The sequence below is a fragment of the Leptonychotes weddellii genome, chromosome 7 (genome assembly GCF_054177405.1).
Source record: "Leptonychotes weddellii isolate Sample4059 chromosome 7, ASM5417740v2, whole genome shotgun sequence".
Classification (NCBI taxonomy): Eukaryota; Metazoa; Chordata; class Mammalia; order Carnivora; family Phocidae; genus Leptonychotes; species Leptonychotes weddellii.
This window is the reverse complement of record NC_138375.1, coordinates 10,384,132-10,410,025: the sequence shown is the minus strand read 5'-3', so window position 1 is coordinate 10,410,025 and position 25,894 is coordinate 10,384,132. Positions and strand designations below refer to the sequence as shown.

At 43.0% G+C, this 25,894-nt stretch overlaps 1 protein-coding gene across 3 annotated transcripts in view; it reads right to left on the bottom strand.

Moving 5' to 3' along the window:
- Positions 1-25,894, bottom strand: part of LOC102731976 (triple functional domain protein) — a 314,385-nt gene that overhangs the window by 184,085 nt on the left and 104,406 nt on the right. For all 3 annotated transcript variants that reach the window (XM_081825910.1, XM_081825911.1, XM_081825912.1), the window contains exons 2-4: positions 17,159-17,233; positions 6,994-7,108; positions 1,271-1,463 (exon numbers count right to left, since the gene is read on the bottom strand). In XM_081825910.1, coding sequence (XP_081682036.1) covers positions 1,271-1,463; positions 6,994-7,108; positions 17,159-17,233 — 383 coding nt within the window. The remainder of the gene's footprint in view (positions 1-1,270; positions 1,464-6,993; positions 7,109-17,158; positions 17,234-25,894) is intronic.

The window sequence follows — 25,894 nt, the reverse complement described above, 5'->3', positions numbered from 1 at the left end:
CTGGTATAGATAATTTTAAAGGCCCAGAGGAAGATATCAAAATTGGACTAGCAAACATTTGTGTGCATTATATTGCTAAACCATTGTTTCTGCTTAAAACATGTATAATTAAAAGCAACACACTTTAAATTCGGCATCAAGAAAACAGTAAGACCCAATAAACTGTCATCCAAAATCACTTCTCAGCTGTGTGAAGAGAAAGGCTTACTGGTTTCATCTTTTACCTAAATCTCTCGAATGCAGTTTCAAATTCAAATTAAACTAAATTCAGATTTCAGATTGAAAATCACGGCAAGAGATTTAAAAATGCAAGTAATGCACATGTGAAAACACTTAGAAAAGTTAACATGCAACATAAAACTTAAGAATTAATTTTGTGCGATGTGCATAATACTACTGTTGTTCTTTACCTTAACACACATGAATACATTCACTGAAACCTACTGTTTGGGCAAACTTGCTAGAAGCAGCACAAGCTACTCAACCAAAAATTATGAGATCTTGTAGAAAAACATTCTATTACAGAATATTACGGCATGAATCAAGTTTCAAGCTGGCCGGAATACTTTCTTCCCATAATCATCTCCTTACACTAACTGCATCAAAGCCCGGGCAAAGCCTTGGTAGCTGAAGGAGAGGTGACAGTGGAAAGGAAAAGAAGTTAGCAGGTTGAGGCTTGTCTCACACACCGTCTGAGAGTTGGCGACCTTATGCGCCGTTGAATTCAGAACTCTGAATAGTTTTTAAAGGAGTACCTCCCTTTTCATAAACGAGAGAACTGATGCATGAAATACAGGACAGATCATTCCCTCCATTATCAAGGACAAGGTGAAAACTCAAGTTTCTTCTGGACACGTGAAATTGGGTATCTCTCCTTAACACTCCCTTATTCCCAAGGCTAAGGCAATGATGAATCTGAGGCCGCATAAAGCCGCCTGGACTCAAAGGAGAAGCTGTTTTATCAAGAGAAGTAAGAGGGAACCTCTTTCTATAGTACACGCCTTATACCTCAGCAGCCCCACCACCCAAAACCAAGAGAACTAAAACCTAAATCGCCCTTGGGTGAAATAATCCAGTAGGGTAATGTGATAACCGAACCGAATTTTGTTGTTTTATGAATTAACTAATTTTACATGCCATATGTATGTAAGATGTGCAGTTCCCATTTAATATGTGGTTTTAAAAATCTATTATCTAAAATGAGGAAAAAGTCAAGTTTTAATAAACCATGCCTATTGGTTTAACTGGTCTGGCTACACGTGGAAGTTACCTCAAATTCAAATTTAGAACTGCCAAAATTAGTCCTCTGTTTCTGCCAAAAGTTGTCTGGCTTGATTATCAGTGCAACATGAATGCAGCAGGGAAAGGACTCTTGCAATATCTTCAGCAGAGGCTTAATGGAGTCCCATTTGGACCCACGCATGTCCACGATCACTGTGAATCCTCGCTTGCAGACCTCTTCACTAGAGAAAAAGGAGAAAAAACAGGTTTAAACCATGCAACTCTTTCTCTGGTCCAGAGTCCCACCAGGTGAGGCTGACTCTGCGTCCTTCATCCTGATGTCTGTGGGGCTGTCAGGTGGGGGTGGGTGGGATGGGGGGAGGGCAGGGGATTTCTCATCTTTTGTGCATTAAATGATCACACACATTGTCTAGGCGCTATTACAGCAAAGGTCCTTGGTGAGCGCTAATGGGGACAGACCCCTGAGAGTGTGCACCGAGCCCAGGTCGGGAGGGTGACAGACCAACGCACAGCAGTCCCAGGAGCTTGCCACGATCCCAAGTGCTGAAACCACCTGTACCTGCACTGGTGAGGGTAGGAGCTTTTCAGTGTCCCATTTTGTCCCCTTTAACTGGTTCAGGCCCTTGAGCTATCTCAGAGGCTCCCCAAGTATGGTTCACTGATCCCTAGGGGTCCTTGGTGCCCTTCTCGCAGGGTCTTTGGGGTAAAGGGATTTTCACAGTAATACTGAGACTTATTTGTCTGTTTCCCCCGGTTGTACTAGTGACACAAAGGCCATGGTGGTGAGGAGGCTGGTCCTCAGCACCAGCCAAGGAAGTGCTAGAGCCTTTGTGTCCTGCCCCTCCACGTTCTGGTAAATTTAAACAAACAACAAAGCCAGCTTCTCTTAACAATGACCTGATAAAGCAATAAAAATGATTAGTTTTACTAAATCTCAACCCCTGAGTACATGGGAAATATATGCAGTGCACTCCTGCAATAAAGAAAATCAAGAGTCAAAGCGTCCTTGAACACAGGTTACAATACTTAGTCGCACTTGGTTAGAACTGCAGTGTTCATGTGGAAGCGTTCAGGAAGGCTTTGGCACAGGCTCACACTTCAGGAACAACTGGAATCCTGTTTCGTGGTGGACTCGCAGAGTCCACGCAGGCTGCCAATCCCTGCCAGACGTGAGCCAGATAATGACTGTGGGAAGGTATGTGGGAACACACCTAAGACCCTGAGCGCGTAACGACAACTTTAGGCTTCACCCAGCGTGAATTACTGGGCCTAGAGGAAAGACATTGGACATTTTTCTGCCTCAGGTAATCACCTGAGAAACTAAAAACTATTTATAGTTATAAATTCATATAGTTTATAAATTAAAAACACAGAAAACTAATTGCTATCATTAAGTGATGTTAAAAAGCCAAAATAAATTAAGCCAAAATTAAAACCAATTTCATGCTCTCTTGCATAAGCTCACTCCTTTACCCTTTCCCTCCCCATCCCCACAGGGATGCCCTTCTTTTCCTTATCTTGATGCACGCCATCACAGTAACTGTCGCTCCAAATTTCACAAATGTAAAGTTCCTGTCACAGCTACAGCCATGTAAGAGACATGGCACAAAAAAAATTCCAAAAAACAAGTCTGTGGGGCAAGAACCTGAGCAGGCGGCAGCGCAGGTCCTGGACACGTGGTGGGAAAGCCATCGCGAGGACACAGGCTGACAGCGGCCCAGCTTCTCACTCAAAGGTGGAAACTGCCAGCAATGGTTTGATGGACTCCTGTCTGCAACTCCATAGGAATATGAACTCCAAATGAGTTAACACTTGGCTCAGACGCCCCTCATGATAGCGCTTCTCCATGTCTCCAGTGGGTCCTGGGCCACAAACCAGGGAACAGCACAGCATGGACCTCCTTCAGAGATCCTGGAAGCAAATAGGGCTTCCAGAAATGTCTCCTCAATTCTCCCAAGTCACTGAAATGAAGTATTCTGGGCCTCTTTGGGTTCTGATGGGGTGTGCAAGCTGGCAAGACCAGCCAGAGCAAAGGGAGCCCGCCCCGGCGGAGACATTCTCCTCCGGATGCCCCATCTGCTGCCACACACCAGAGGCAGAAGCCCGTACGCCAGGCCCCTGATGGCCTCAGTGGGAGCTCTGCTAGAAGGACTTCAGACATCAGCCTTCACCAGATCACGGTACATTCTCGGGCAGCTGGGGTCTCTCCTCAGAGAGCGCCACACGCTGTGTACAGAACACAGCACAGCCCCCTCCCCTTGAAAGGGGCTGGAAAGGCATCCTGAATAGCTCCAGGCTCAACAACAGGAACACGCTAGAGAACACCACAACCAGAAGCTACCTGAGCTTGCACAGTTTACAAAAGGACTCACTATCCACCTTCCTCCACAATTGAACTGACCACCCAGGGACTTCTAAATAATGAAAATCGCAGGTGAACTGGGCTGGGAGGGCACATCCTTTCAATCCGGCTCTTTATCCAGTTAAAAGCCAGTCCTCGTTAAGAAAGCAGTGGCTTGCAAAGATTCGCAAACCCAGTTCTATTCAGGAGCAGCTAATGCACGTGGGCAGGTGTCTCCGGGAGAAGGCATGCATGCCACTCCTCCCCCCGGAAGACGCTGCTCACTGGGACACGTGACCATCAACCGGGTATTCTGGCAGCTTCATCTAAGAACCTCATTTTATCCGTGAGATAAAGAAATGTTAGAAAAAATTAAGGTCCCTTCTCAATGCTGGTCTCTGAAAAAGAGAAACACTCTTTAGTTTCTAGATGAAAAAAGTATCTTTTAATACGAATGTTCATGAACGAATTAACTGAAATCTCGCATTATTTCGCTGGTGACAAAAGAGAGTTTATCCGTGTAGCTACCATAAATCATTCTAAAGAAGGCAAAATGCTCTAAAACATAATTAGTATAAGTGTAATTCAAACAATAAGAGCAATAAACACCTAGAGATGTACCAAGACTGATGTTATTTTCATCACTGTGTGGGAATCCCAATTAGACCAGCAAGAAGTTCTACTGTGACTTGCTTCTCTTACACATAGTTAATGGAAAGTTTCCTTGCAAATTAATTCTATGAAAGTCACTCATAATTACTCCAATTGCTTTTATTTTTTTTTTTAAAGGAGGGAGGAATGAAAGGGAAGGTGACCCAAGTAATAATACTCAAACTACTCACTACTGCTCAGATCACACTTATGATTACCTCCGAGGGCCACATTTTAAGAGGCACACAGACAGATAGAGGCCATGCAGAAGAAAAACAAGATATCCGGGCTCTGAGCACATGTCAGAGGGAAAAATAAAAGAGGGTAAGTAGGAAAGATGGAAATTATTGTACTTTTTCTGAGGGAGCTACTGGGCGTCAGGCACTGCACTAGGCACGTACGTAAGTGATCTTACTCCACACTCACAATGATCCCAAGAAGAACATATTACTATCACATTTCGTAGATCAGAAAACTGATAAAAGGAACAGCTGCTCTGAGTCTGCTGCCCATGTTTTCTGGATGGCGCGCTTCTCCCCATCTGGCAACGTGGGGCCCTGTGACTGTCCAGTGAGTGGTGGGGGGGCGGGCAGCGAAAGGCCACCTTCACCGCACAGAAACTGCCAGGAGTAATGGGCAGGAAAAGAAGTCTCATGACCCCCAGGATGACTTATACCACTCTGGAACTATGGCAACAAATAATCAGACTTAAGTGCAAGCAAAGCCACAAGTCAAAAAAAAATTCACACACCATTATTTTGCTGACAATTTTCTTGGCCCTACTGCTCGGCTCTAACAAACCAATGTTCCCGCCACGAAGCACACAGTGGGACGGAGCAGCTCCTGCGTGGCCAGGGTAGACCCATGGGTTCTGTTGCCACTTCTCTCCATTTGGACCACAGTGAAATTTCCCCATTGATCCCTTGAGAAACGTATCATTTACGTGTTAATCCCACTTCTCTTGTCATTAACCCAGGACAAGCAAAGTGACATTTCTTATCACCTGGAATTACAGATACAAAAGCAAATCTAGGTGATGAAGTGGCTGCGCTTGACCGGGGAGGGGTCACCCTACATGCTTAGTATTTATAAGAGAAACGACAGGAGGCTTGCGATTTTTTATTCCGGGGCGAAATTCAGAGAAAAACAAGATTGGCAAAATCTGGTCATCACTGAAGCCAGATGACAGGTATATGGATGTTTGCTGTGCTAGTTTCACTACTTTTGTGTATGCTCACCATAATGAAGTTCTGCGGGCTTAAGTGGGTCATCCAGATGATCCAAAATATACCTGAATCAATTCTTTTTACAGTATCAATGATATAAAAGAAATTTTTAAGTTACAATCAACACGGATTTTTAAACCAGAAAGCCAGTTGCCAAAATTATATATAGTCATTCCATAATGACACTATACGACAAGTATCACTCCGATTGGCAGAGATGTTTACATTGTCCTTTGTATTCCTGTTTCTTCTTCTGTCATTAGCACAGTACCTAGCACACAGTCAGAACTCCGTAAGTGGTCCTTATCAACTATACTGTTATTTATAAATGATAGTGAGTAGCACAGAACTTCTAAAGCCCTTTCTAATTCCATAGTTTCAACAGTTCAACTGCCTGCCCGAGAAAATACCAGAGTAAGAGGAGAGAGTCAACTTTTCCATATACGAATGCAGGGCTCTATCGCGTTGTCACTGATGATGCAAAGTGGTGGTTCTCTCATAAAGGATGACCACAGCGGAAAACCCAACAACTTCGTCAGCAGGTCAGGCGGTCAACAGCGAAAGCGGACTTGCCTCAGCCACAGCAAGGATGGGTCACAACCGGGCCCTGCTGTCTTCCCTGCTCGGTGTCAACCAAAGAACGTCAGCAGTGTCCCAACCCGAGTGCCATGGCAGATGGACCACTCCCCTCAACCTCAACAAAGCCACTGCCACCTTTTATTACTCTCTTGCATAAGCGTTCGTGAACATTACTGTCTACTCTAGCCTATGTATAATGACCGAGTTTTCTTCCACACGTCCTAGTTTCGTCTCTGAGGAAACGCCTTCTGGCTCTAGCACATCGATTATGCCCCCTTTAGTATGTGCCTTTCGTTTTCCGCACAGGGAAGCAGCCCTCCAACCCAGACACACAGTTTCTTAGCACAGGCATGACTAAAACCTTGGGTCATATCACAGCAGTTTTCTCTTTTCCAAAAAGTAATCTGGAAAATAAAGCTTTGTCTAGTCTTGGTGTTCTTCAGCATCCACACGAACGACCACCCTATCATGAAGGGGGTCTCGGATTGAATGCGTGTTCCCAAACTTGGCATATTAGCTAGTAAAGATTCTTAATGCCTCACAAACCTCATGCCACAAATCAAGAGAATGCTTTTCAGAAACCGAAGCTCAGCATGAAGACAGAAATGTATAGTGAGAAACAGCATTCCATTTCTGGTCTTGCAGGGCGCTGTGTCTTGGTATCAGATTCACCAAGGATGGTCCACCTGAGGCACCGCATCCTAACCCCAGCGCCACCATCCCCCCACAAAGCGCTCCAGGCAAGATGCGTACCTTCTGGTCCCCACACCCAGAAGTGTTGTAAACATGACAGAACGGTCACAAAATGGAACTAAAGACAGGTGACGATTTTCATTCTGCACTGTCTGGTCTGCCTGAAATTCAAGCCACTGTGCAGCTGCTTCTGGAGAGCACAGTGCTGCATTTCTTGGAACGGTCGCAACAGTGACAAACCACAAACCGCACAGAACTCACCTAGGGATACAGGCTAGATAGGAAATGAGTCTCCTGAGGTCCTCCTGTCGTATTCTATCGTGATTGCTGCGGGCCGGAAATGTTAGAATGGGACCTCCACGTTTATCTCTGCCACCTGAAAAACAAGCATTTGGAGCACACTTAGACAAAAGCAAGAGAGGACAGGACTCTGCATGCCCCTGGAGGTCCAACGTCGTCACCCAACCGCTCGCGCTCAACGCTTTACCTCCTACAGCCGCATGGCCAGGAACAAGCATGCTATCGGCAAGAGTCAGGGTTTGGGAGGACATGTGGCTGTGGCTGGGCTACTTCATCCCCTCCCGGGACTCCGGAGAACAAGTCTGAGTGCTGCCTGCCACGTGGAAGCCATTAGAGAAGGCCTCATCTTTATCTTCCTATGTGTCTCCTCCGACTTCAGTTTTACGTGTGGAGAACGTTTCCATGTATACGGGCATCGTTCCCCTTGAACACGGCCTCCTCACGCCTTACCAGGCCCTTCTGTCGTCCCCCACACTGCCCCCTCCTTCCCACCCCGGCATTCTAAGCTCTCTCTTTGCTATCAACCAAATCGGGTTTTAAGTCTTGAAGGAAAGAGACAGGAATGGACCTCAAATTTTATGCTGATGATGACTTTCTATCATCTGGGATCTAGGGCATCTTCCTCTCTTGAGGGCACCACCTAACCCCAGCGGTCAAGCCTCACCCATCTCTCACACAAAGCCGCACATACAAATAAAGAGACTGGCATTTAAGAATTTTTAAACAGAACTAAATTACCTTGAGTTTAGAAAAATTACATCACATACTAAATACAAATCTCAGGGACTGTTTTGTCATAGAGAGGCAGATGTAGCCCTCATGAACATACATAAAATCCTAATGAGGTCTGTTGGTATCACTGAATATTTTCGGTGAAATTTCCAGAAATATTTTATTACTCCACCAATGTTTTCAGAAAATAAAACAGAGAAGGAAAATCTAGCCTTCCCAAGCAGATCCTTCCTTAGTTTCACAGCTCTGGTCATCTGTCTTCAGAAGTAGAGCAGTAAGACCACAAAATTCAAGTCACAACATGAAACTCTTCATTATTTTTCATCTTATTTACTTCATTAGCAGAGGTAAAACTAAAAAGCAAGCAAACATTAACAGAAAACCAGATTCTTTCCTTTTAGAAAAGCCAAAAAAGGATTCAGCACAAGATACTGGTATTTTAAAAACATATTTCACCAATATGGATTTTTACAATTTCCTAAAATGATTAATAGTCCCTCTGAACAATAATGAAACTCAATTTTGATTCTGAACACTAAAATGATCCACATGTACTGTTAGGTCATGTAACCTAGAAAAGTATTAAATTATTTATAAATCCAGTAATTCATGTATTAAATGGGAACAACACGAAACCATAGCCACTGATACATGCTAGGTATGGTATCAAGTCCTTTACACGTGCTCTGATTTCAACATCACAATGACCCTGTTAAGAGGTTTTATCCTTCCAGCTTTATAATTAAAGATACTAAAGCTCAAAGAGCTTAAATAAAGACGGGGCAGGGGAGGATCTGGCTGCCTAGTCAGAAGAGCGTGCAACTCTTGATCTCAGGGCTATGAGTTCACGTCCCATGTTGGGTGTAGAGATTACTTAAAATAAATAAAGGAAATTACAAAAAAAAAAAAAGACAAGGGGACTATGTCACATGGTCACAGCTGGGTCCTTTGCCCTGAAAAAAACTTAGAAAAATTTTCAAACTAGTGGCTAGTTTGAAAATCTCTCTAAATTAGAGTAGTAAAAATGTCAGAAGGACAACTGAATGATGGTTCCTAAGCTTTTTAGTGAATGGAAGTTCCTATTAAAAGTAAGCAGCAGTTCTGTTATAAATGCCAGAATGTCATCACCAAGTAATCTTCTTGGATAGTATTTTTAGGGTAAAATCAATGGCCCTAGTTTTGGGGGAATACTTCTTATCCCCAAGATAAGACAGGCAACAATTCAGTATTTTTTTTAACTCTCCCAACATCTTTGATACTTTCCAAAAAGAGAATCAGTCTCCTTGATCAAAAATATTGTGGATCAGGGTGCCTGGGTGGCTCAGTCGTTAGGAGTCTGAGGTCACGGTCATGATCCCAGGGTCCTGGGAAGAGCCCTGCATCGGGCTCCTGCTCAGTGAGGAGTCTGCTTCTCTCTCTGCCACTCCCCCTATCTGCGCGCTCTCTCTCTCTCAAATAAATAAAATCTTTTAAAAAATATTGTGGAACAACATATTTTACAGAAATTTGAGTTCTTAAAAATACAGTATGAGATTTGGGTTAAAACATTTACCCCACTTTTGGTAAAAAGAATAGCACCTAACATTTTCCTTGACCACCATTCTGAATTTTTTAAATGCAACGTAACATTTGATTCAGTAGGGAGACTAAATGACAATGACCCATGCTCTTCTCTCCTCCCTCTGGGGTCATCATATCTCACCAAGCAAGCAAGGCATGCTCCACCATGGGTGCGAAAAGAAGAATCCAAAGCCTGCCTATCAAGGATGCTCACGTGGGCAATCAGCAGGTGTGCACACTGCGCGCAGCCGTCTGCTCACAAAGAAGTGTGCATATGTCCTGACGGCCTGCCTGCTGTGCTGCTCCACCTTTTAACTAGAGATTTTCCCCAAGCTGGTAGCGCTAATGGAGAGTCCCCTGAGGGCTGCCAGCAAGCTCATCCACCAAATAGGCTCTCACTTATGTCCTAAAGAAAAGCTTCCGTAAACCCAAATTTGACCTTTAAGAGGGAAAAAAAAAATCCACTTTATCTTTTTCCTTTTCCCAGAACAGAGCTTCAGAAAACTCAATAGAATAGTTTTAAAACTTCATCAAAAATCACTTATGAAGTAAAAACTGCATATTCTCTATTTAAATAATTTAATAATTGGCTTTCGCTTGCTAACCTCCCCGCATCGGGTGCATCTTCCAACCTGTGGTGTCCTAGTCAGTGACAGGCAGGTGCCAGTCACCCATCTGCTGACCCCTCCCAGTGAGGTTTAAAAAAAAAAAAAATCTGAGAACCGATGAGACACAGTATTAGTTCAAAGAAGCATGGTCTCTGAACCTCAAGGAGCCTAAAGTCAATGCCACGGATGCGTATTTGGATGGTGTTCTCCAAGATTTAACATGGTCCCGACGTCACAAACGCAGAAGGTACACAAATGCGAACACTGTCGGGCTGTGAAGCCGAAAAGGGACAACTTTAAAGTTCTTGTTCCTGAACTAGGAACAAGAACGATGCTCCAGCTCATCAAAGCTTCACCTGCTGGATCTACTCGGATGGATGTGATGTCGACCTGCAGCCTCAGGGTGAGGCAGGTGGGACACACGTCAGTCCCGTTTTATAGACGGGAATCCCAGTGCCTTAGTTTCTACAACGAAAAGGGCAGGAAATCCATTTCCTGCATCTACCAATGTCCAGTATGTCTAAGTATGAGAGCGGCACAGTCTCTGGACTGCTCCATGTCTGTCACCAAAAACTAGCAGCTCGCTAAGGATTATCTGCACATCCAAATGCTGTTTTAGTCAAACAAAACAAAACAGAAAGTGTAGTTTTTGTTCATAGTGACACTTTTATTTTCGATTCTTACAGTTCTCCCCATCCTACATTATATTTATCAGGAACCTCTCACTTTCTAGTCAATTATATGATTTTCACAGTCTTTTCCTTTGTCTGTCCCGCCCGCTAAATGGAAGCTCTATGGAGGCAGGTTTGTTCATTCACTGACATCGGTATATACCTTCAAGGCCTAGTAAGAGACTGGAACAAAAACCATACTCAGTAAGTATCTGCTGAATGAATGGATTCCTCATCTATATTCCACACAAAGTTAATTAAAAATACCTACTATCAGTATCAGGAAGTTAAAAACAGACATGTCTAATGAAATTTCCTATAGAAACACACATGTAGGGGCTCCTGTCTGGTGCGGTTGGTTAAGCGTCTGACTCTTCATTTCGGCTCAGGTCGTGATCTCAGGGTCTTGGGATCCAGTCCCGGGTCAGGCTCTGTGCTCAGCGTCAAGTCTGCCTGAGATTCTCTTTCCCTCTTCCTCTGCCCCTCCTGCTTGTGTTCTCTCTCTCTCTCCCTCTCAAATAAATAAATCTTAAACACACACACACAGAGATGCTAAACAGACTGTGTTCTTGTTAACATGAGAAGAAAGCAGCTGCAGCCGAATGCGTGGCCCTTCCTTAAGCCCAGTGATGCTTATTTTCTCTTCTAAAAGGTCAAAGTCCAGAGGACTTGGGCTCTGGAGCTGCATGGCCCAGAATGACCACAGAAGCAGCCAGATTCAGAGTTGCCCCTTTTTCTTTAAATCAATTAAGAACTCACCTTTCATCCTTCTCTTCTAAGGCAGCCATACCTGCTTTGGGGAGTATGATGTAAATGTCAGTGAACCCACTGTATTTTTCTTGTATGGCCCTTATTTGAATTTCTGGATTACAATACCAGTGAAAATGATTCTTTATGCCTCCCCCCCTCAACGAGCAGTCTACCTCACAGATCAAGAAAAGCAGACTTTTACAAAGGAAGCCCTGAAAAGGCTCGGTTTGTGAAGGAGCAATTATGGCTACAATCTATTAAGTCTGCTATCAACTAAGAAAACTGTTACGAAGGTGTTCACTGGGCCCCTGCTCCAGGAGTGGCCAAGGCCAGCAGCTCCACAGCCCCAAACCCTCCCATGCTCATCTCCTGCAGCCCAGTCCTGAGAACTAGAAACTGGCTTAGAGCATTTCCAATGGAGTCCCTAAGGGGACTCTTGATGGGGCGCTTGGAGAGCCTCTGGCTATCCCCAGCCTTCCAGTCTGTCACTATGGCCTCAGACTGTGCCAGAGGCTAACGAGAATATCCCAGATGGATGCGAGGTGCCCTCTCCCATTTCCAGAAAATGGAGAACTCTGCAAAACTGGAACAAGAAGAACTATGGTCAGTAGTCCCAATCCTGACAGCAAACCTCTGGGCAATCAAATCCTACATTCCTGTCAATACCCCCACTTGCAAAGGTGAATGATGTTCACCTTGCCCTGCCCCAAAAATGCCTTCTAAAAAGGCAACCCAAATGTCTATCAATAGACAAACGACTGAACCCAGTATGCTATATACACACAGTCCAGTTTAAACAACTGTAAAAGGAATGTGGAATCTCTGTATGTACTAATATTCTGTTCTCCAGAATACTCTTAAAATGAAACAGCAAGCAGAGAAAATGGAAAATACATGACTGTTTATCTCAGGGAGGGAGGAGAGGAGAACGGATTGGGGTGGGGGGGTGGGTGAGAAAGAGAGAGAGAGAGAGAGAGCTATTTTACAAGTATAAGAAAAAAACCCAGAAAACTAAAGAAAACAAAAACAAAAAAAGGTTTCCTTTGGTGGAGGAAAGGTACAGGGTTGAAGAGGCAAGGAAAAAAACTACCTTTTTTTTTTTTAAGATTTTATTTATTTGCGAGAGAGACAATGAGATACAGACAGCATGAGAGGGAGGAGGGTCAGAGGGAGAAGCAGACTCCCCGCTGAGCAGGGAGCCCGATGTGGGACTCGATCCCGGGACTCCAGGATCATGACCTGAGCCGAAGGCAGTTGCTTAACCAACTGAGCCACCCAGGCGCCCAAACTACATTTCTTTGTACTTTAATTTTTTTTAGTTTTTAGCCCTGGAATGATGTACACGTTTTACTTAATACTAAAGCAAGATTAAGTGGTTGTTTTTTTAAGTTTTACAACTGTAAAACGAAATGAGACATGATCTGGAGTTTCAAGTTGGCAGGAACTTGACCCACACAGAGAGGAGCTATTCTATGTGATTTTAAAGCACAGTTACAGGATTGTATGTTCCTAGGGGCATATACCCTTAGGACAACAGAAGTATTAGATTACATTTGGTAGTCACAGTGTGGCAATAACATCAGTGTTAAAATGTAAATAAGCAATTACGTTGATGAGAGTAGGAACTCAGATTTTTAGTATAAGGAAAAGGAGACACAAATATAAAATCAAAGAAAAATACCTGTAATCCTAAATCTGAATTAGAAACTTTAGTATGAAGTCATGACATCTTACTTAAAAAAAAAAAAAAAATATCTATACACGTATTTCCTCGATGTGTCTGCTGAAGAGCACAGAAACACTGACCCAGCCAGGAACAGCAAGCTTCTGTAGCACCCTGCGCCTTTCTCCCATGCAAAGGAACCAGCACACTTTGGAAAAATGGCTGGCTCCAGATGTGGAATAGGGACAGACGAGCTGGGCCTGAAACATCCTGTCTCATCAGCAAAAAGAGAACCTGCAGGACTGCAGTGCATAGATTCAGGAGCCAATCTGAAGACACTCCCATTGGGTCTAAGATGAGAAAGTTTTAACTTCGTAAGAGATTTTTAAAAATTTGGCAATCAACTGAAACACATCAAACGTTAAAAAGCAAAGGTGTTTTTTTTTTTAATCAGTCTGAAATGACCAATGGTCATTTTTCATTAGTCTGAACACTGGTAAAGGACAAGAATCAATCATTTATCCTTTTCTTGTATTAACTATGTTCTCAGGATAACCAAGAAACTGATGATGGGACACTTCTTTTTATAGAATAGCTAAGTTGATAAAGAAGAAAGGATGTAATTAGAATGTCACCATTTTGCAACTGTGATAAAATACTAGATCTAAACCATGATCATCAATGAATGCTTGAAATCATAAAAAAAGAGACAGCCAGACTCCCCCAGTAAAACTCCCAGTAGAACTACCTACCACCACCCATTAAGGACTTTTCGCCTTCTTCCTGCAAAATCTAACCTAGGTCTGATAAAGCCTCAAGATCCAGCTCCTAGTTTACAGGAAACACAGGGGAAGGAGCACATATTAAATGGTCACCCATGGGTACAACTAGCAAAAGCTAAAATGTAGGGAAATCTTCAGAAAAACACAGTTTCCTCATCTAATAATTAACATAAGGGGATAAGACAAAAAGAGTAAGAACCTATAGATTGAGAAACACAGAGAGATCAACCAATTGCCACATATATCCTGTGAAACAAATTATGAGACAAGCAGGAAAATTTGAATATTGATTGGCCTATTTTTATATTAAAGAATTACTACTCATTTTTTAGGCCTGTTAATGGTATTGAGGTTTTTTTCTAAAGCTTTTACAGGAATACAGATGACAAGATTACTGAAGTGAACCATGGTTCATGGAAATTCATTGTATTATTCTCTCTCCTTTTGGATGCTGAAATGTTTTATAAAAGGTTAAGGGGAAAAAAGTGTTCTTAATTCTGATGGTAGTCTGTGAGTTCTTTTGAGGCCCAAACCCTAGCACCTAGTGGCACAGGGCTGACATTATACATATATTATATATGTATATGATGTCCACACTAGGACAATATATATAACACATTAACATATATATTAAATAAAATGTTAAATATAAACTATAAAACACTTCTTTTACTGCCCCTACTCCTGACCTGAAGCATGAAGTCAGGTTTGTCACCTCATTTAATTCACCCTCTGCAGGAGTTAGTAAGTACTTTGCCGTCTTACCTATATGTGGTGAGGACTGCTTTCTACAGTACCTGGAGATGAGACTGAGGATCAGAAATATTCAAGTTCAAAGAATCCCTACTGGGTTTTTAGAGATTTTGACCTAATAAGTATCTCATGGAATCACTGATCTTCTGGCCTGCTTTTTCAAAGCCCTAGTTATTCCACTTAGATTTAATTTACTAAAAGCTACTCACATAGAGAGCTTTTACAAACGTACCAAAATAAATATCCCCTAATATTTTAAAAAATGGGGTCAGAGCAGAAAGTAAATTAGTAGTTGCCCGAGCCAGGCGGTAAAGGAAATGGGGACTGGGCATGGGGTTCTTCTGGAGGTAATCAAAGTGTTCTGGGATTCGACCATGGTGATAGTTTCACAACCTTGTGAAAACCCTAAAATCCACTGAATCATACACTTTTAAAGGGTAGATTTTATGGTTGTGGATTATATCTCAATAAAACAGATTTTAAAAAACAGGATCAGAGGTATAAATTTTTCAGAAGTTTATTCTTTCACTGTAAACCTTTTACACACACAAAGAAATCAACATGCAAGTAACGTTTTTAACTTTTTTAAATTAAAGTTTTTAATTTAGTGGGGTTTTTTCCCTTTTCTCTTCCTAAACAAAATAACAGCAAGCCTAAGAAACAGCAAATGACATCATGCTAACATAACTTGCCAATTCTGGTCATAAAGTAGGAAATACTATAAAATTGTGATGGCACCTACCAACTTCATTTAACCAACACAGCTGGCGAAAGTCTCAGATATTTAACAACAGTTCCAGACTAGTTTGCTGAGTGCACAACTTCCCTCCCCACTAAAGAGACCCAACTTTAACTAACCCTGCAGAATTTAAGGTTTGAGTAAAGAGTCATGACAAACTCTGAAAGATCGATGATTTTATTTCTTCGATTAGTTAAAAGGGAAATAGTTTTAATTCTGATAGTACCTTAGACAAAAATGATATCAAATGAGACATTCTGTATTAAATGCCTAATAAAGAATGAGTACAAATAAAAATCATCAACCTTAACCTTCCCCTGCTCTTGACATGCCCGTCTCCAGGAGCTTAACCAAAGAAACAAGCGTTCTTACCACAGATCCAAACTTTAAACATCCAAAAACTGAGGAACATGTGGAATTGGCTTTAGGTCCTCCTATGGACGCCTCTGCTATTTGTAAGTGGAGTCTTTTCATTAAAATCCATCGGTCAACTATAAACTCAGGAGCTGACAAACCGCGGCACGAGTCCACATTACGCAGTCTGTCACTAAGTGATTAGGAAAGAGTGAAGGCTACTTTTAAAATTCGGTGTACTACAAGCCAGGAGGGGAATTTTTTTTTTAAGCATGTATTCCCAACTACCTAAAGCATCTTCTTCTTTTCATGAACTTCTATTAACATTCCAAGTGCATTCTGAATTAGACTCACTTGAGCCAAATCATCAAACAGTGTTTACGAGGGGCACCAGGAAACACCACTGGCGACCAAGGTGAGATTAGCAAAAGCACCACAGGGAGCTGTGCCCTAAATATAGCTCCGTTTGACATGCCAAAAGGACACACCCCACATATAAAAGCAGCTGGTGGTGTTATACGTTTAAAATAAAATGTGTTCAAAAGGAGACATCAGATCAGCATATTATGCCTGTTTGAGAAAGATAAAAAATTATCAGCGGAAACACATCCAGGAAGACCATCTAAAAGCACATGACACTCCACACATTTACTTCCTGCTACAACAGAGCAGAAAAATCTGCAAACCTTTGTTTTGTAACAAGTGAACTCATGCCAAAAAGGTAAAATACCCAACGGCTCTTCTGTTCATGTAGAGCGGGCCCCCAAAGAAACAGCCCTAAAGCTTACCCTCCAGCGCCCCAAAGCCTGAGAGTCTGGCCTAGACGTCCCCACCCTGCAGGAGGGCCAGGATGTACAGGTGAGCGGAGGACCCAAGAGATCACTGGGGCTTTCATACTCCATAACATGGGTTCCAGGAACTCCAGGGTCAGGGAACAAGAAACCAAGGCAAGGAAATCAGGACACCTCCAGTAAGGTCACATTCCCATCAATTTCAGGAAGATGGACTTCTTTTTTTTTAAGATTTTATTTATTTATTTGACAGAGAGCACAAGCAGGGGGAGTGGCAGACAGAGGGAGAGGGAGAAGCAGACTCCCCGCTGAGCAGGGAGCCCGATGAGGGGACTCCATCCCAGGACCCAGAGGATCATGACCCGAGCCAAAGGTAGATGCTTAACCAACTGAGCCACCCAGGCACCCAGATGATGGACTTTTAAACTTTTAAACCATCAGTTGCTTTACTTAATCGAATGGGGAAAAACATCAAATGTTTGTTGAATGACATATCTCACTCACCAGTGCTATCTGACTTATAATGTGCCTACCCGCTAGGAGAAAATGCTTTAGGCACTAATTTCTCAGGAAAATGTTACAAGAATAAAGCAATTAAAATCCACTGAAACACCAGTGCTTTAATGTGTGTGGCAGGTGAGTTAGTGTGGTATTTCAGACTCTGACACTGTATCAGAAGCAGTCAGAAGAAACAGTAACACAGAGTAGAAAGTTCAACTTTACCTGAAAGGTACGCAACTTTTTCCTTTAAAATTGGCAAAACATCCATAGCTTTCATTTCATCGTTTTTTCGAAACCCTGAAATACATAAGGAGAAATTCAAGTTACTACGTTGCTTGAGTGACATTTAACTTCTTACCCAGTCTATCCAATGTCAACACAGCAGCTTTCCTCACACCCATTAAATCAGCTTTAGAAATATCATTTCAAAGCATCTGAAAGACTGTGATTACAGAATTATCTTCTATTTTAATGTCAAACAATGATTTGCACATAGACCCAAAGGCTCCGGTACCAAGCTGGCTCCAGGCCACTCGTAGCAATAAAGATCTGGTCCCCAAAAACACAGGATATGAAACCAGTCCAGATCATTTCAAAAATCTTCATCTGAATCCTGTGGATGAATGCAACTAAAGCAGCAATACCATGTTTTAAACACGCGGCTTGGTGACACGCTGAAGCCTCTAGGGGGAGCTCTGAGCCTCCTCCTCCCCCTCCTCCTCCCCTTCCCAGAGTCCGGTGTGGTTAAAAATAAACAGTGGCAGTGAGGAGAGCAGGGATTATAAATAGCCAGGGACTGGCCACAGCTCCCTTTAGGCTCTACCCTTCCAGGCTTTCTGGGTCATGCCCCCCCCCCCGGAGGAATGTCACTGGTTAGTGGGATAAGATGGCCCAGTGCCACCTGCTTCAGAAGGTGGCCGAGACCCTCTCCTCAACTGTGAAACTAATTCTCCCCGTGCCCAATATCGTCAAAGGCAAGTGGAGAGATCATGGCAAAGAAGCACGCAGCAAGCAATTTAGGCCAAGCCAACATCCATCTAAGATAAGGAATTCTTGCAGCCCAAACGTGTCTGGCCCAGCTCACCAGGGCAAAGGCCCCCAAAGTCTCGGGTCAAAGATGTTCCTGCTCATAATAATGCCTCGGCATATTTCTCCTGGAGGTCTCGAACAGAGGAAATCTAGGTTCAGGATGCTGGCCATCCTCAACAAAACGAGAAACTATCATTACTGGCTGAGCAATCTCTAAGAAAAATAAAAAGACCACTGCCTCATCGCTATTTTCCTGTTTGTTTTTGCCAACGTAGTACAAGGAATGCTCCAGAATGGTAGCTTGGTAACACAATGGAAGATGCAGACCTGGATTGAGAGAGAAAGGAAAGCTCTCTCTCAGTGAACTGGGGCTTCCACCTGTGAAGTGTCTGAGCAGCCCCTGGGGAACCAGCCCTGCCATAGAGGAAACCTATAAAAAAATCAACCGTCTCAAGGCTGCAGAGTAACCCAAAGCAGGGAGACACACTTGGGGAAAAAGGGAATGGCACTGGGAGCACTGGGCTGGGGCTTTTAGCCTGAGGACAGGGTGCAGGCTAAGCCACATGGAGCTGCCAACACATGAACCAGGACACAGCTCGGGGCAACCTCAGCAGCTGAGGAGAAATTGTGGAAAGGAGCAGGGGAGCCCCAAATTCTGGGTATAATCTTGGCCCAAATCTCTGACTCTCCCCTGAGCTTCGCTTGTAGGAGGCAAGCTCCAAGCTAAAAACAAAGTATCTGACTGAGATTCATGTTGGGGCCCACCACAGACGAGGTGGGGTTCCTAGTTTGAGTCCAGCCAAATTAGCAGCCTGCCAAAGCAAGCAAACAACAAAATTGGCACTTTGAGGAAGAATGTAACAGAATCCAGCCTCTGCAATATATCAGTCATAGAAGCAAAGAATGACTAAATTAATGGTGTGATTTGATTAAGTAAATCTCTCCTGCCCACAGAATACTTATATGTATACTAAGAACCCAGTTTAACAGGATTAACCATGATATTGACAATCACCAGAGACGCTGCACAAAGAGAGCAGCGAACACATCCTGAGCAGGACCCCAAGGTCCAGGAGATAGAGCAGCATGACCTCTCTGGTCATGTAAGGGCTCAACACAGAACCCACACCTCTACATCATCAGGCCATTTTGCTTTCCAATATACCAAGCTTTGTGCTGGCAACCCACCAAGCTTTTAAAAACAGTGGCTATTTATAAAAGGCAAAACAAGAGCCAAGAGTTCTGCAATTTCATCCTTAAGGTTCCTTCAAAACTCTTGAATGGATGCAATCTAGTCTCAGCAATTCACTGCCAGTCGTTGGGTAATTCACTGGACACGTCTACAAAGACAGATTACATCTCAATTCCATCTGGGGTGGACAGAGATGTCAGTAGGGCAAACTACAAAGAGGAATTAGGCAGCACAGCGGCCCTCGTGAAGACAAGTTTATAAATACCTATGGCAAGGCACAGCATGAAAAGTTCCACAAGCAGCCCAAAGTGCTAGGGGGCCTGGACAAATGAAGAGGCAAATCAAATGATAGAAACGGTAGGAAGAACTAAGCCTTAACTGTGGATTGCAATTTACAGGGATTTGAAAAGAGGATCCCCCTTCTATTGCTACCAGATAAGAAAACACAGGCTTTCCCCCATTCGCACACTGCCTCTGCCCCCACAGAAGCCCTGGCCAGGACACAGCCAAGCCCTCCGAGAAGGACCACCAGCTGACTGCTGTCCTGGATTCGCACACTCTATAGAAACCGAAGCCCCACTTGAGGGTCTAGCCCATTTCACACAACCCTCAACAAATAGACTGTCCTAATCCCAGTGCTGGCACCTCACAAGAGGACTCCGTGACTTACATGATAATTCCAAAGCATCCTTACCAATTCCTGCTGACTCTCTGAAACAACCCATTTATTACCACCCTTTATGGAGTGGATGATGGAAGTTAGAGCTGCCATGTTACAGGACACCCCATGGGAAGAATAGCACTGACGTGAAAACAAGGTGAAGTAAACAAAACTTCACAACCAAAATCTCGATTTCCTATGACCCACTAGAAACTACAGACTCACTCCTGTGTTTTAGTTTCTAAAAACTATAGTTACTTTAAGCCTATCAGTTCCTGAATTTCTCCCCTAAATTAAATAAGACCCACAGTTTTGTTAGAGGAGGAAAGGCACACGAATCCAGGGTTAAACTGGTGCTGAAGTGGGTTATGCTTCTATTGTGATATACATACATGTCCAAACATAGAGTAGAATATAAATTCTTCAGTTTTACCACAATATTTTTGTTGAATATGTCACGGAAAAATAGATGGGAATTTCATTAAAATAGTCAAAACTTTTAAAATAGAAAATTTTTAAAAGCAGAAATATAACACTAACCACAAAGAAACTGAGTTGGTGACTATTATGGCAGTCACCTAAGTATTATCTTTAATCTCATTTCCATTTTAAAAAACACACCCCATAAGCAAAAGGCTAAGGAAGGATGTATACATACCATAAAGCTAGATTAAATATATCATGTAACTTTTAATAAAAAGCAGGAAGAACTCAGCCATGAAACATCCTCAGATCAAAAAGGCAGATTCTGTTCTATGCCCTGAAGAGCTATTTATGAAAACAGAGTGTGCAACTATTAAAAAAAAAAAAAATTCCAAATACATGGCTTCTGTGCTATTCCAGTGATTCTAGATTACACGGCAGATAAGACAACTCCTACTGTGCTCCTTCCTCGTGCATTAAAGGAGCTAGCTGTGGTGTCTAAACTTTTGGATCAAAAGGATATGCTCCAGGACTATCCCTATAAGCACACAGCTCCCCTGCCCTCCATGCTCATGGGGAGAGAAAGGGATGGCAAATGCCACCTTGGAGCAATGCTCCTGAGTTCTCAGTCCACATCTTTGTGTCACAGACCACGAGTCAGCAGCAGTTTTACTTCTAAGTGCTACCAAGAGAGTTTGAAAATGCCACTAATAGGTAAAAGGGGGTGCCAGAGAAAGACTCTTGGTAAAATTAGACAAAAAGAAAAGCAGCTTGAAAAGTGATAACGAGGGGTCAAAGTCGGAGGACATTTAGTTATACCCGTTTCTTTTTTTTTTTTTTTAAAGATTTTATTTATTTATTTGAGAGAGAGAATGAGATAGAGAGAGAGCATGAGAAGGGGGAGGGTCAGAAGGAAAAGCAGACTCCCTGCTGAGCAGGGAGCCCGATGTGGGACTCGATCCTGTGACTCCAGGATCATGACCTGAGCCGAAGGCAGTCGCTTAACCAACTGAGCCACCCAGGCGCCCTACCCGTTTCTTAAATTAGATACTTTTTAAATTACACAGAGCCTAACTAAAGAGTGCAGAAAGACAGACTAGATTCTTGTTACAATTTATTTTTTTTTTAAGATTCTATTTGAGAGAGAGAGAGAGAAAGCACGAGCAGGGTGAGGGGCAGAGGGAAAAGCAGGCTCCCCGCTGAGCAGGGAGTCTGATGTGGGACTTGATCCCATGACCCTGGGATCATGACCTGAGCGGAAGGCAGATGCTTAACCAACTGAGCCACCCAGGCGCCCAATTGTGGCATTACTGAAGAAAAAAGAAAGAGCTCAGTAAGGTGAAATAAGTCAGATGAGGTAAAAAAAAAAGAATCAAATTTAAACTTTTTAAACTAAGACACAGGATCATTTTTTCTAATCCCTTATTTCTCCCAGGACTACTGGCAGATATTAGTAATTTGAAATTTTATGTATTCCTTCAATTAAACTAGTCAAATCGTTTGGTTTTTCTTTTTTCTTGTGAAGTAAAAAGTGTTAGAAAAAACCATAGTTATCTCTTGATCATTTGGGCTGAACGGAATGAACTGACACCTTGTTCTGAACCGTCTGCCTCACCTCCTGCACTGGGATTTGTCTTTAAAAGACAATCCACGAGACAAACTGTGCTCTTCATCCATTTTCAAAGGTCTCATTTGCCTGTCAGCTATACTACTTTAGTACTTGATGGGAAGATAAAAAATGGGAGTAACTGAAAAATAAAATTCTACACCTTCAGAAACACAGGTTGTAGCAGTAATAAAAATGTGTTAATAAATAAAGCAGCATTCTGAAACAAAAATAAGAAGGAACACTCCAGTAAGCTGGAGGGTTACTATTAGTACCAAGTCTTGGTGGTAATTACCTAATTTTACTCATTAGTTTATTTAGGGGAAACGCGTGCGCGCACACGCACCCCTCAACACAAAGAGCAGGATGATGAATCTCTGCATCAGTGGCGCCGCGCATGCGCAAATGGAGATGACGTCACCCTTTCCAAGCAGGCCGTCCGCAGTTCCGACTCCCTCACCTTTCTCTGCAGAGCCTGCAGGATTAGTCACAGATCACAGCGAGCGGTGGTGCGTGGCATACAGTGTTTGTGCTATCAAGGGTTTTAACTAGGCAAGCAGTTAGACTAGTGTTGTGTAGGAAGGAAGCATTTTTAACTAGCCTGGATCCTCTATGAAAATGTTTAGGGGGAAAGAAGGCTATAAATCAAATGATATTAATGTCATTTTTACTAAGGCATAAAAACAAAATATAATGTAATGCTTATATTTTTATGTAAATATATGACTACAATCCACACATACAAAATGTTTATAAAATGCATATGAGGTGAATTAAATACTTATATCAGGAATATGGGCATGCTCACAGACCATCACACAGGAATACAGATGGGGTTTCATAGTGCAGTATTATAATTTTCACTTAAACCTTTATGGTTAGAATAACTGTCAGACTCGTTAATTTATTCCTTCGCATAATCTTAGAAGCAATAGCCTGTAATGTAACATCATACCTTTAAGGAAGAAAAACAGCATAAGCTTGACTGATCCAAGGAAGGTAAGGGCATTTCAACTTAAAATAGCTCTGGCTTTTTAATGTCTTGAGCACAAAACACAGAGGACAAACCAAAATAACCAAAAGACCATAACAAAAAATATTTTTTAACTATTACATATACTTTAATGTAAATGAAATAATGAATTTTTAATGTCTGATGATTTAATTATGTATTAGCTACGCATTAGAATTTAATTAAAAACCATAACAGATCAATCGAAGAGAATATTTTAATAGTCAAAAAAGTAGTAGTATTATAAAAGGGGATTCTACCTTCCTACAATCTCATACACCAAAAAAGAACCATGTGCCCAGATGTGTTGTTCATCTTTGTATCCCGAAGGACCAGCCAGGGCTAACTAAGCACAGAGAAACTTTATCCTCATGTTTGCCGAAAGCCAAAAGAAAGAACACATATATCTGTCTGTACCTCTAAGAGTATCAGGAGATGCCTCTAGGGAAAGCTCCCACACTGTGCTCTGAGCCTCTAGTCACCCATCCCAAGGCACATGCATACAGATACGTATACATATGTGCCTGCTTATGGTTCTGTGACACCTACTCAAAAGAAGGCTTGCTTTACATCAAGAAGCAGCCTCTCAGGAAAGCCAGCAGAAACTTAGTTTCTACCAAATGAACCACAGAGATACAACTGATACAATTTGATCACTGTCAAATGATTTGATTTAGAACAAATCATCCACGATTGACGGCTAAAAGAAACCACGTTTAATCATTACAACAAACATTTCATACATGTTAGTACCCTTGCCCTCTACCAAAATAGAAAGAAAAAAATCCTTATGCCTTCCTATTTTTTATTTTTAAAGATTTTTATTTATTTATTTGACAGAGAGAGAGATAGCGAGAGCAGGAACACAAGCAGGGGGAGTGGGAGAGGGAGAAGCAGGCTTCCTGCCGAGCAGGGAGCCCGATGTGGGACTCGATCCCAGGACCCTGGGATCATGACCTGAGCCGAAGGCAGACGCTTAACGACTGAGCCACTCAGGCGCCCGCCTTCCTATTTTTTAATGTGGATCAAAATCATTCTTGTAAAAGGCTTTGAAAAATTAAGCTATGTTGTAATTTTCCTTTTCCTTTATGCATGGATCTTTTTATTATAAGGAATAAAGGTGCAATTACAGAGACTCAGTATAAATAAGTGATATTGAAACTCTGTTCAGTGTACACTGATTTGCCCTGTTTTGGGGAGAGGGGGAGGGACTTGTACATAAACTACTAGAGCGTCCTTGTTGCAGTCTGTTTGAGAAAGCAACACTTGAGTGTTCAGACTTGGTATGGAAAAACCAGGGCCAGAGGGATCACAATAGGAGAAGACACCCTGTAAGATGGAGGATGTGTGGGATGAAGATGATTATGGTGGGTCTTGATGGCCAAGCAGAAGACTCCCATCACTGGCATAAAAAGGTGTCAAGAAAAAGGGGACACCTGCATGTCTATGATACAGCCATCTCCACCCGTGCTCATCATGGTCCCCACAAACCTGCTCCCCACTGTGTGGGTCCCAGCACACTACCTGGCCCCACAAACCACCTATCCAACAGCCAAACCAGAAACCCGGGCTTCCCCCTGCCCCCCATCCTCTCATGCACTCCTGTAGGCTCCATACTTAATTGGAGCACCTTGTCTCCCTGGCCCACTGGCCAGCATCTCTCTTGCGTGGATTACTCCAGCAGTCTCCTAAAGGAGGTGCAGGACTCTGTTTGATCCATCCTGCCACTCTCCCCTAACCCACATCTCATCATCTTACTCGCCTAAAATGTGTCAATGGCTCCTCAGAACCCTCCAATAAAACCCAAACTCCCTGATATGGCACAAAGTGCTTCATGATCTGAGCCTGTTGACCTCTGCAGCCTCATGAGCTCCCCATTCATTATCCTCTCCCTCACCTACTCCTGCAGGTCCCACAGGCCCCTGCTCCTGCATTGCCTCAAGCATCCCCTCCCCTGCCCATGGACAAGCCCACACATTCTTCACCTTCCTGAAGACTCAGACCAGATCCACTCCTTCGGTGAAGTCTTGCCATTTCCCCACTGCTGGATCTGATCCCCCACTCGGCACTCCCACCACACCTAAAACGTCATCACGCTGCATGGTAATTATCTAAGAAATACCTGTCCGGGGCCGTGCCCCCACCGCACCCCATCAGAAGGCAAGCTGGTGCCTCTCCTCTTCCAGCCTGGTTTCGCTGCGGCAGAGTGCGCGGCACACGGGAAGAGCCTCACACCTAACTAGCTTGACCCTGGGGTTCATAACGTTCCAAGCAGTCAGACATTTTCAGGGGCAGTCTACAATTTGGAGTTGTGAGCAAAGTATCCGTCTTATCACATAAAGCAACAAGTCCGAAGCAGTCAACCTGCTACACACGCTCATTTTGAGGAGGCCAATGTGACTACATTACTTGTCTAGTGTATTTGGTGACTAGTACATAAAATCGCATTTATATATTCTTGGGATTTTTATAATGTAATTAAAAAGGTATTTTCTCCCCTAGCCACCAAAACTTTAATTATAAAAAGCTTCTCTGGTGGGAAGACCAGTCTGTGATTTGTGAAAAGAGCATTCAGTGGCTTTTCATTCTACCTTCTCAAGGACCAAAAGAATGCAGGCCTTCAGGGAAGTGGTTTCTAAGTAGGAAACACAGGGAGCCCTGCCTCTTTGCAGCGGGTGGGGTCGTGGTCCTGTCTTCACCCAAGAATTCCAAGTTACCCGGAAGTGCTTTCATCCTGAGATTCTGTAAACAGAAGCAGCATGAGGGAACCAGCAACCAAATAAATGCCGAGCAACTCAAAACTGAACACCTTTCTTTCTGTCTTGTTGTCTTAAGCCCCTCAGTACCAGAAGGCCAAGTTCAGCCTGAGGCAACCTAACTGAACACTCACATGGCAATGTCTTTTGCCACATTAATTAAACACAGGTTAAGGCTCTGTGTCATATATCACAAATAGTAACAATCCCAGAACACCTGCATTATATCACTGACATCTTTCCTTGTTACCAACCACGAGTATGAAGGGAACAGAAAAC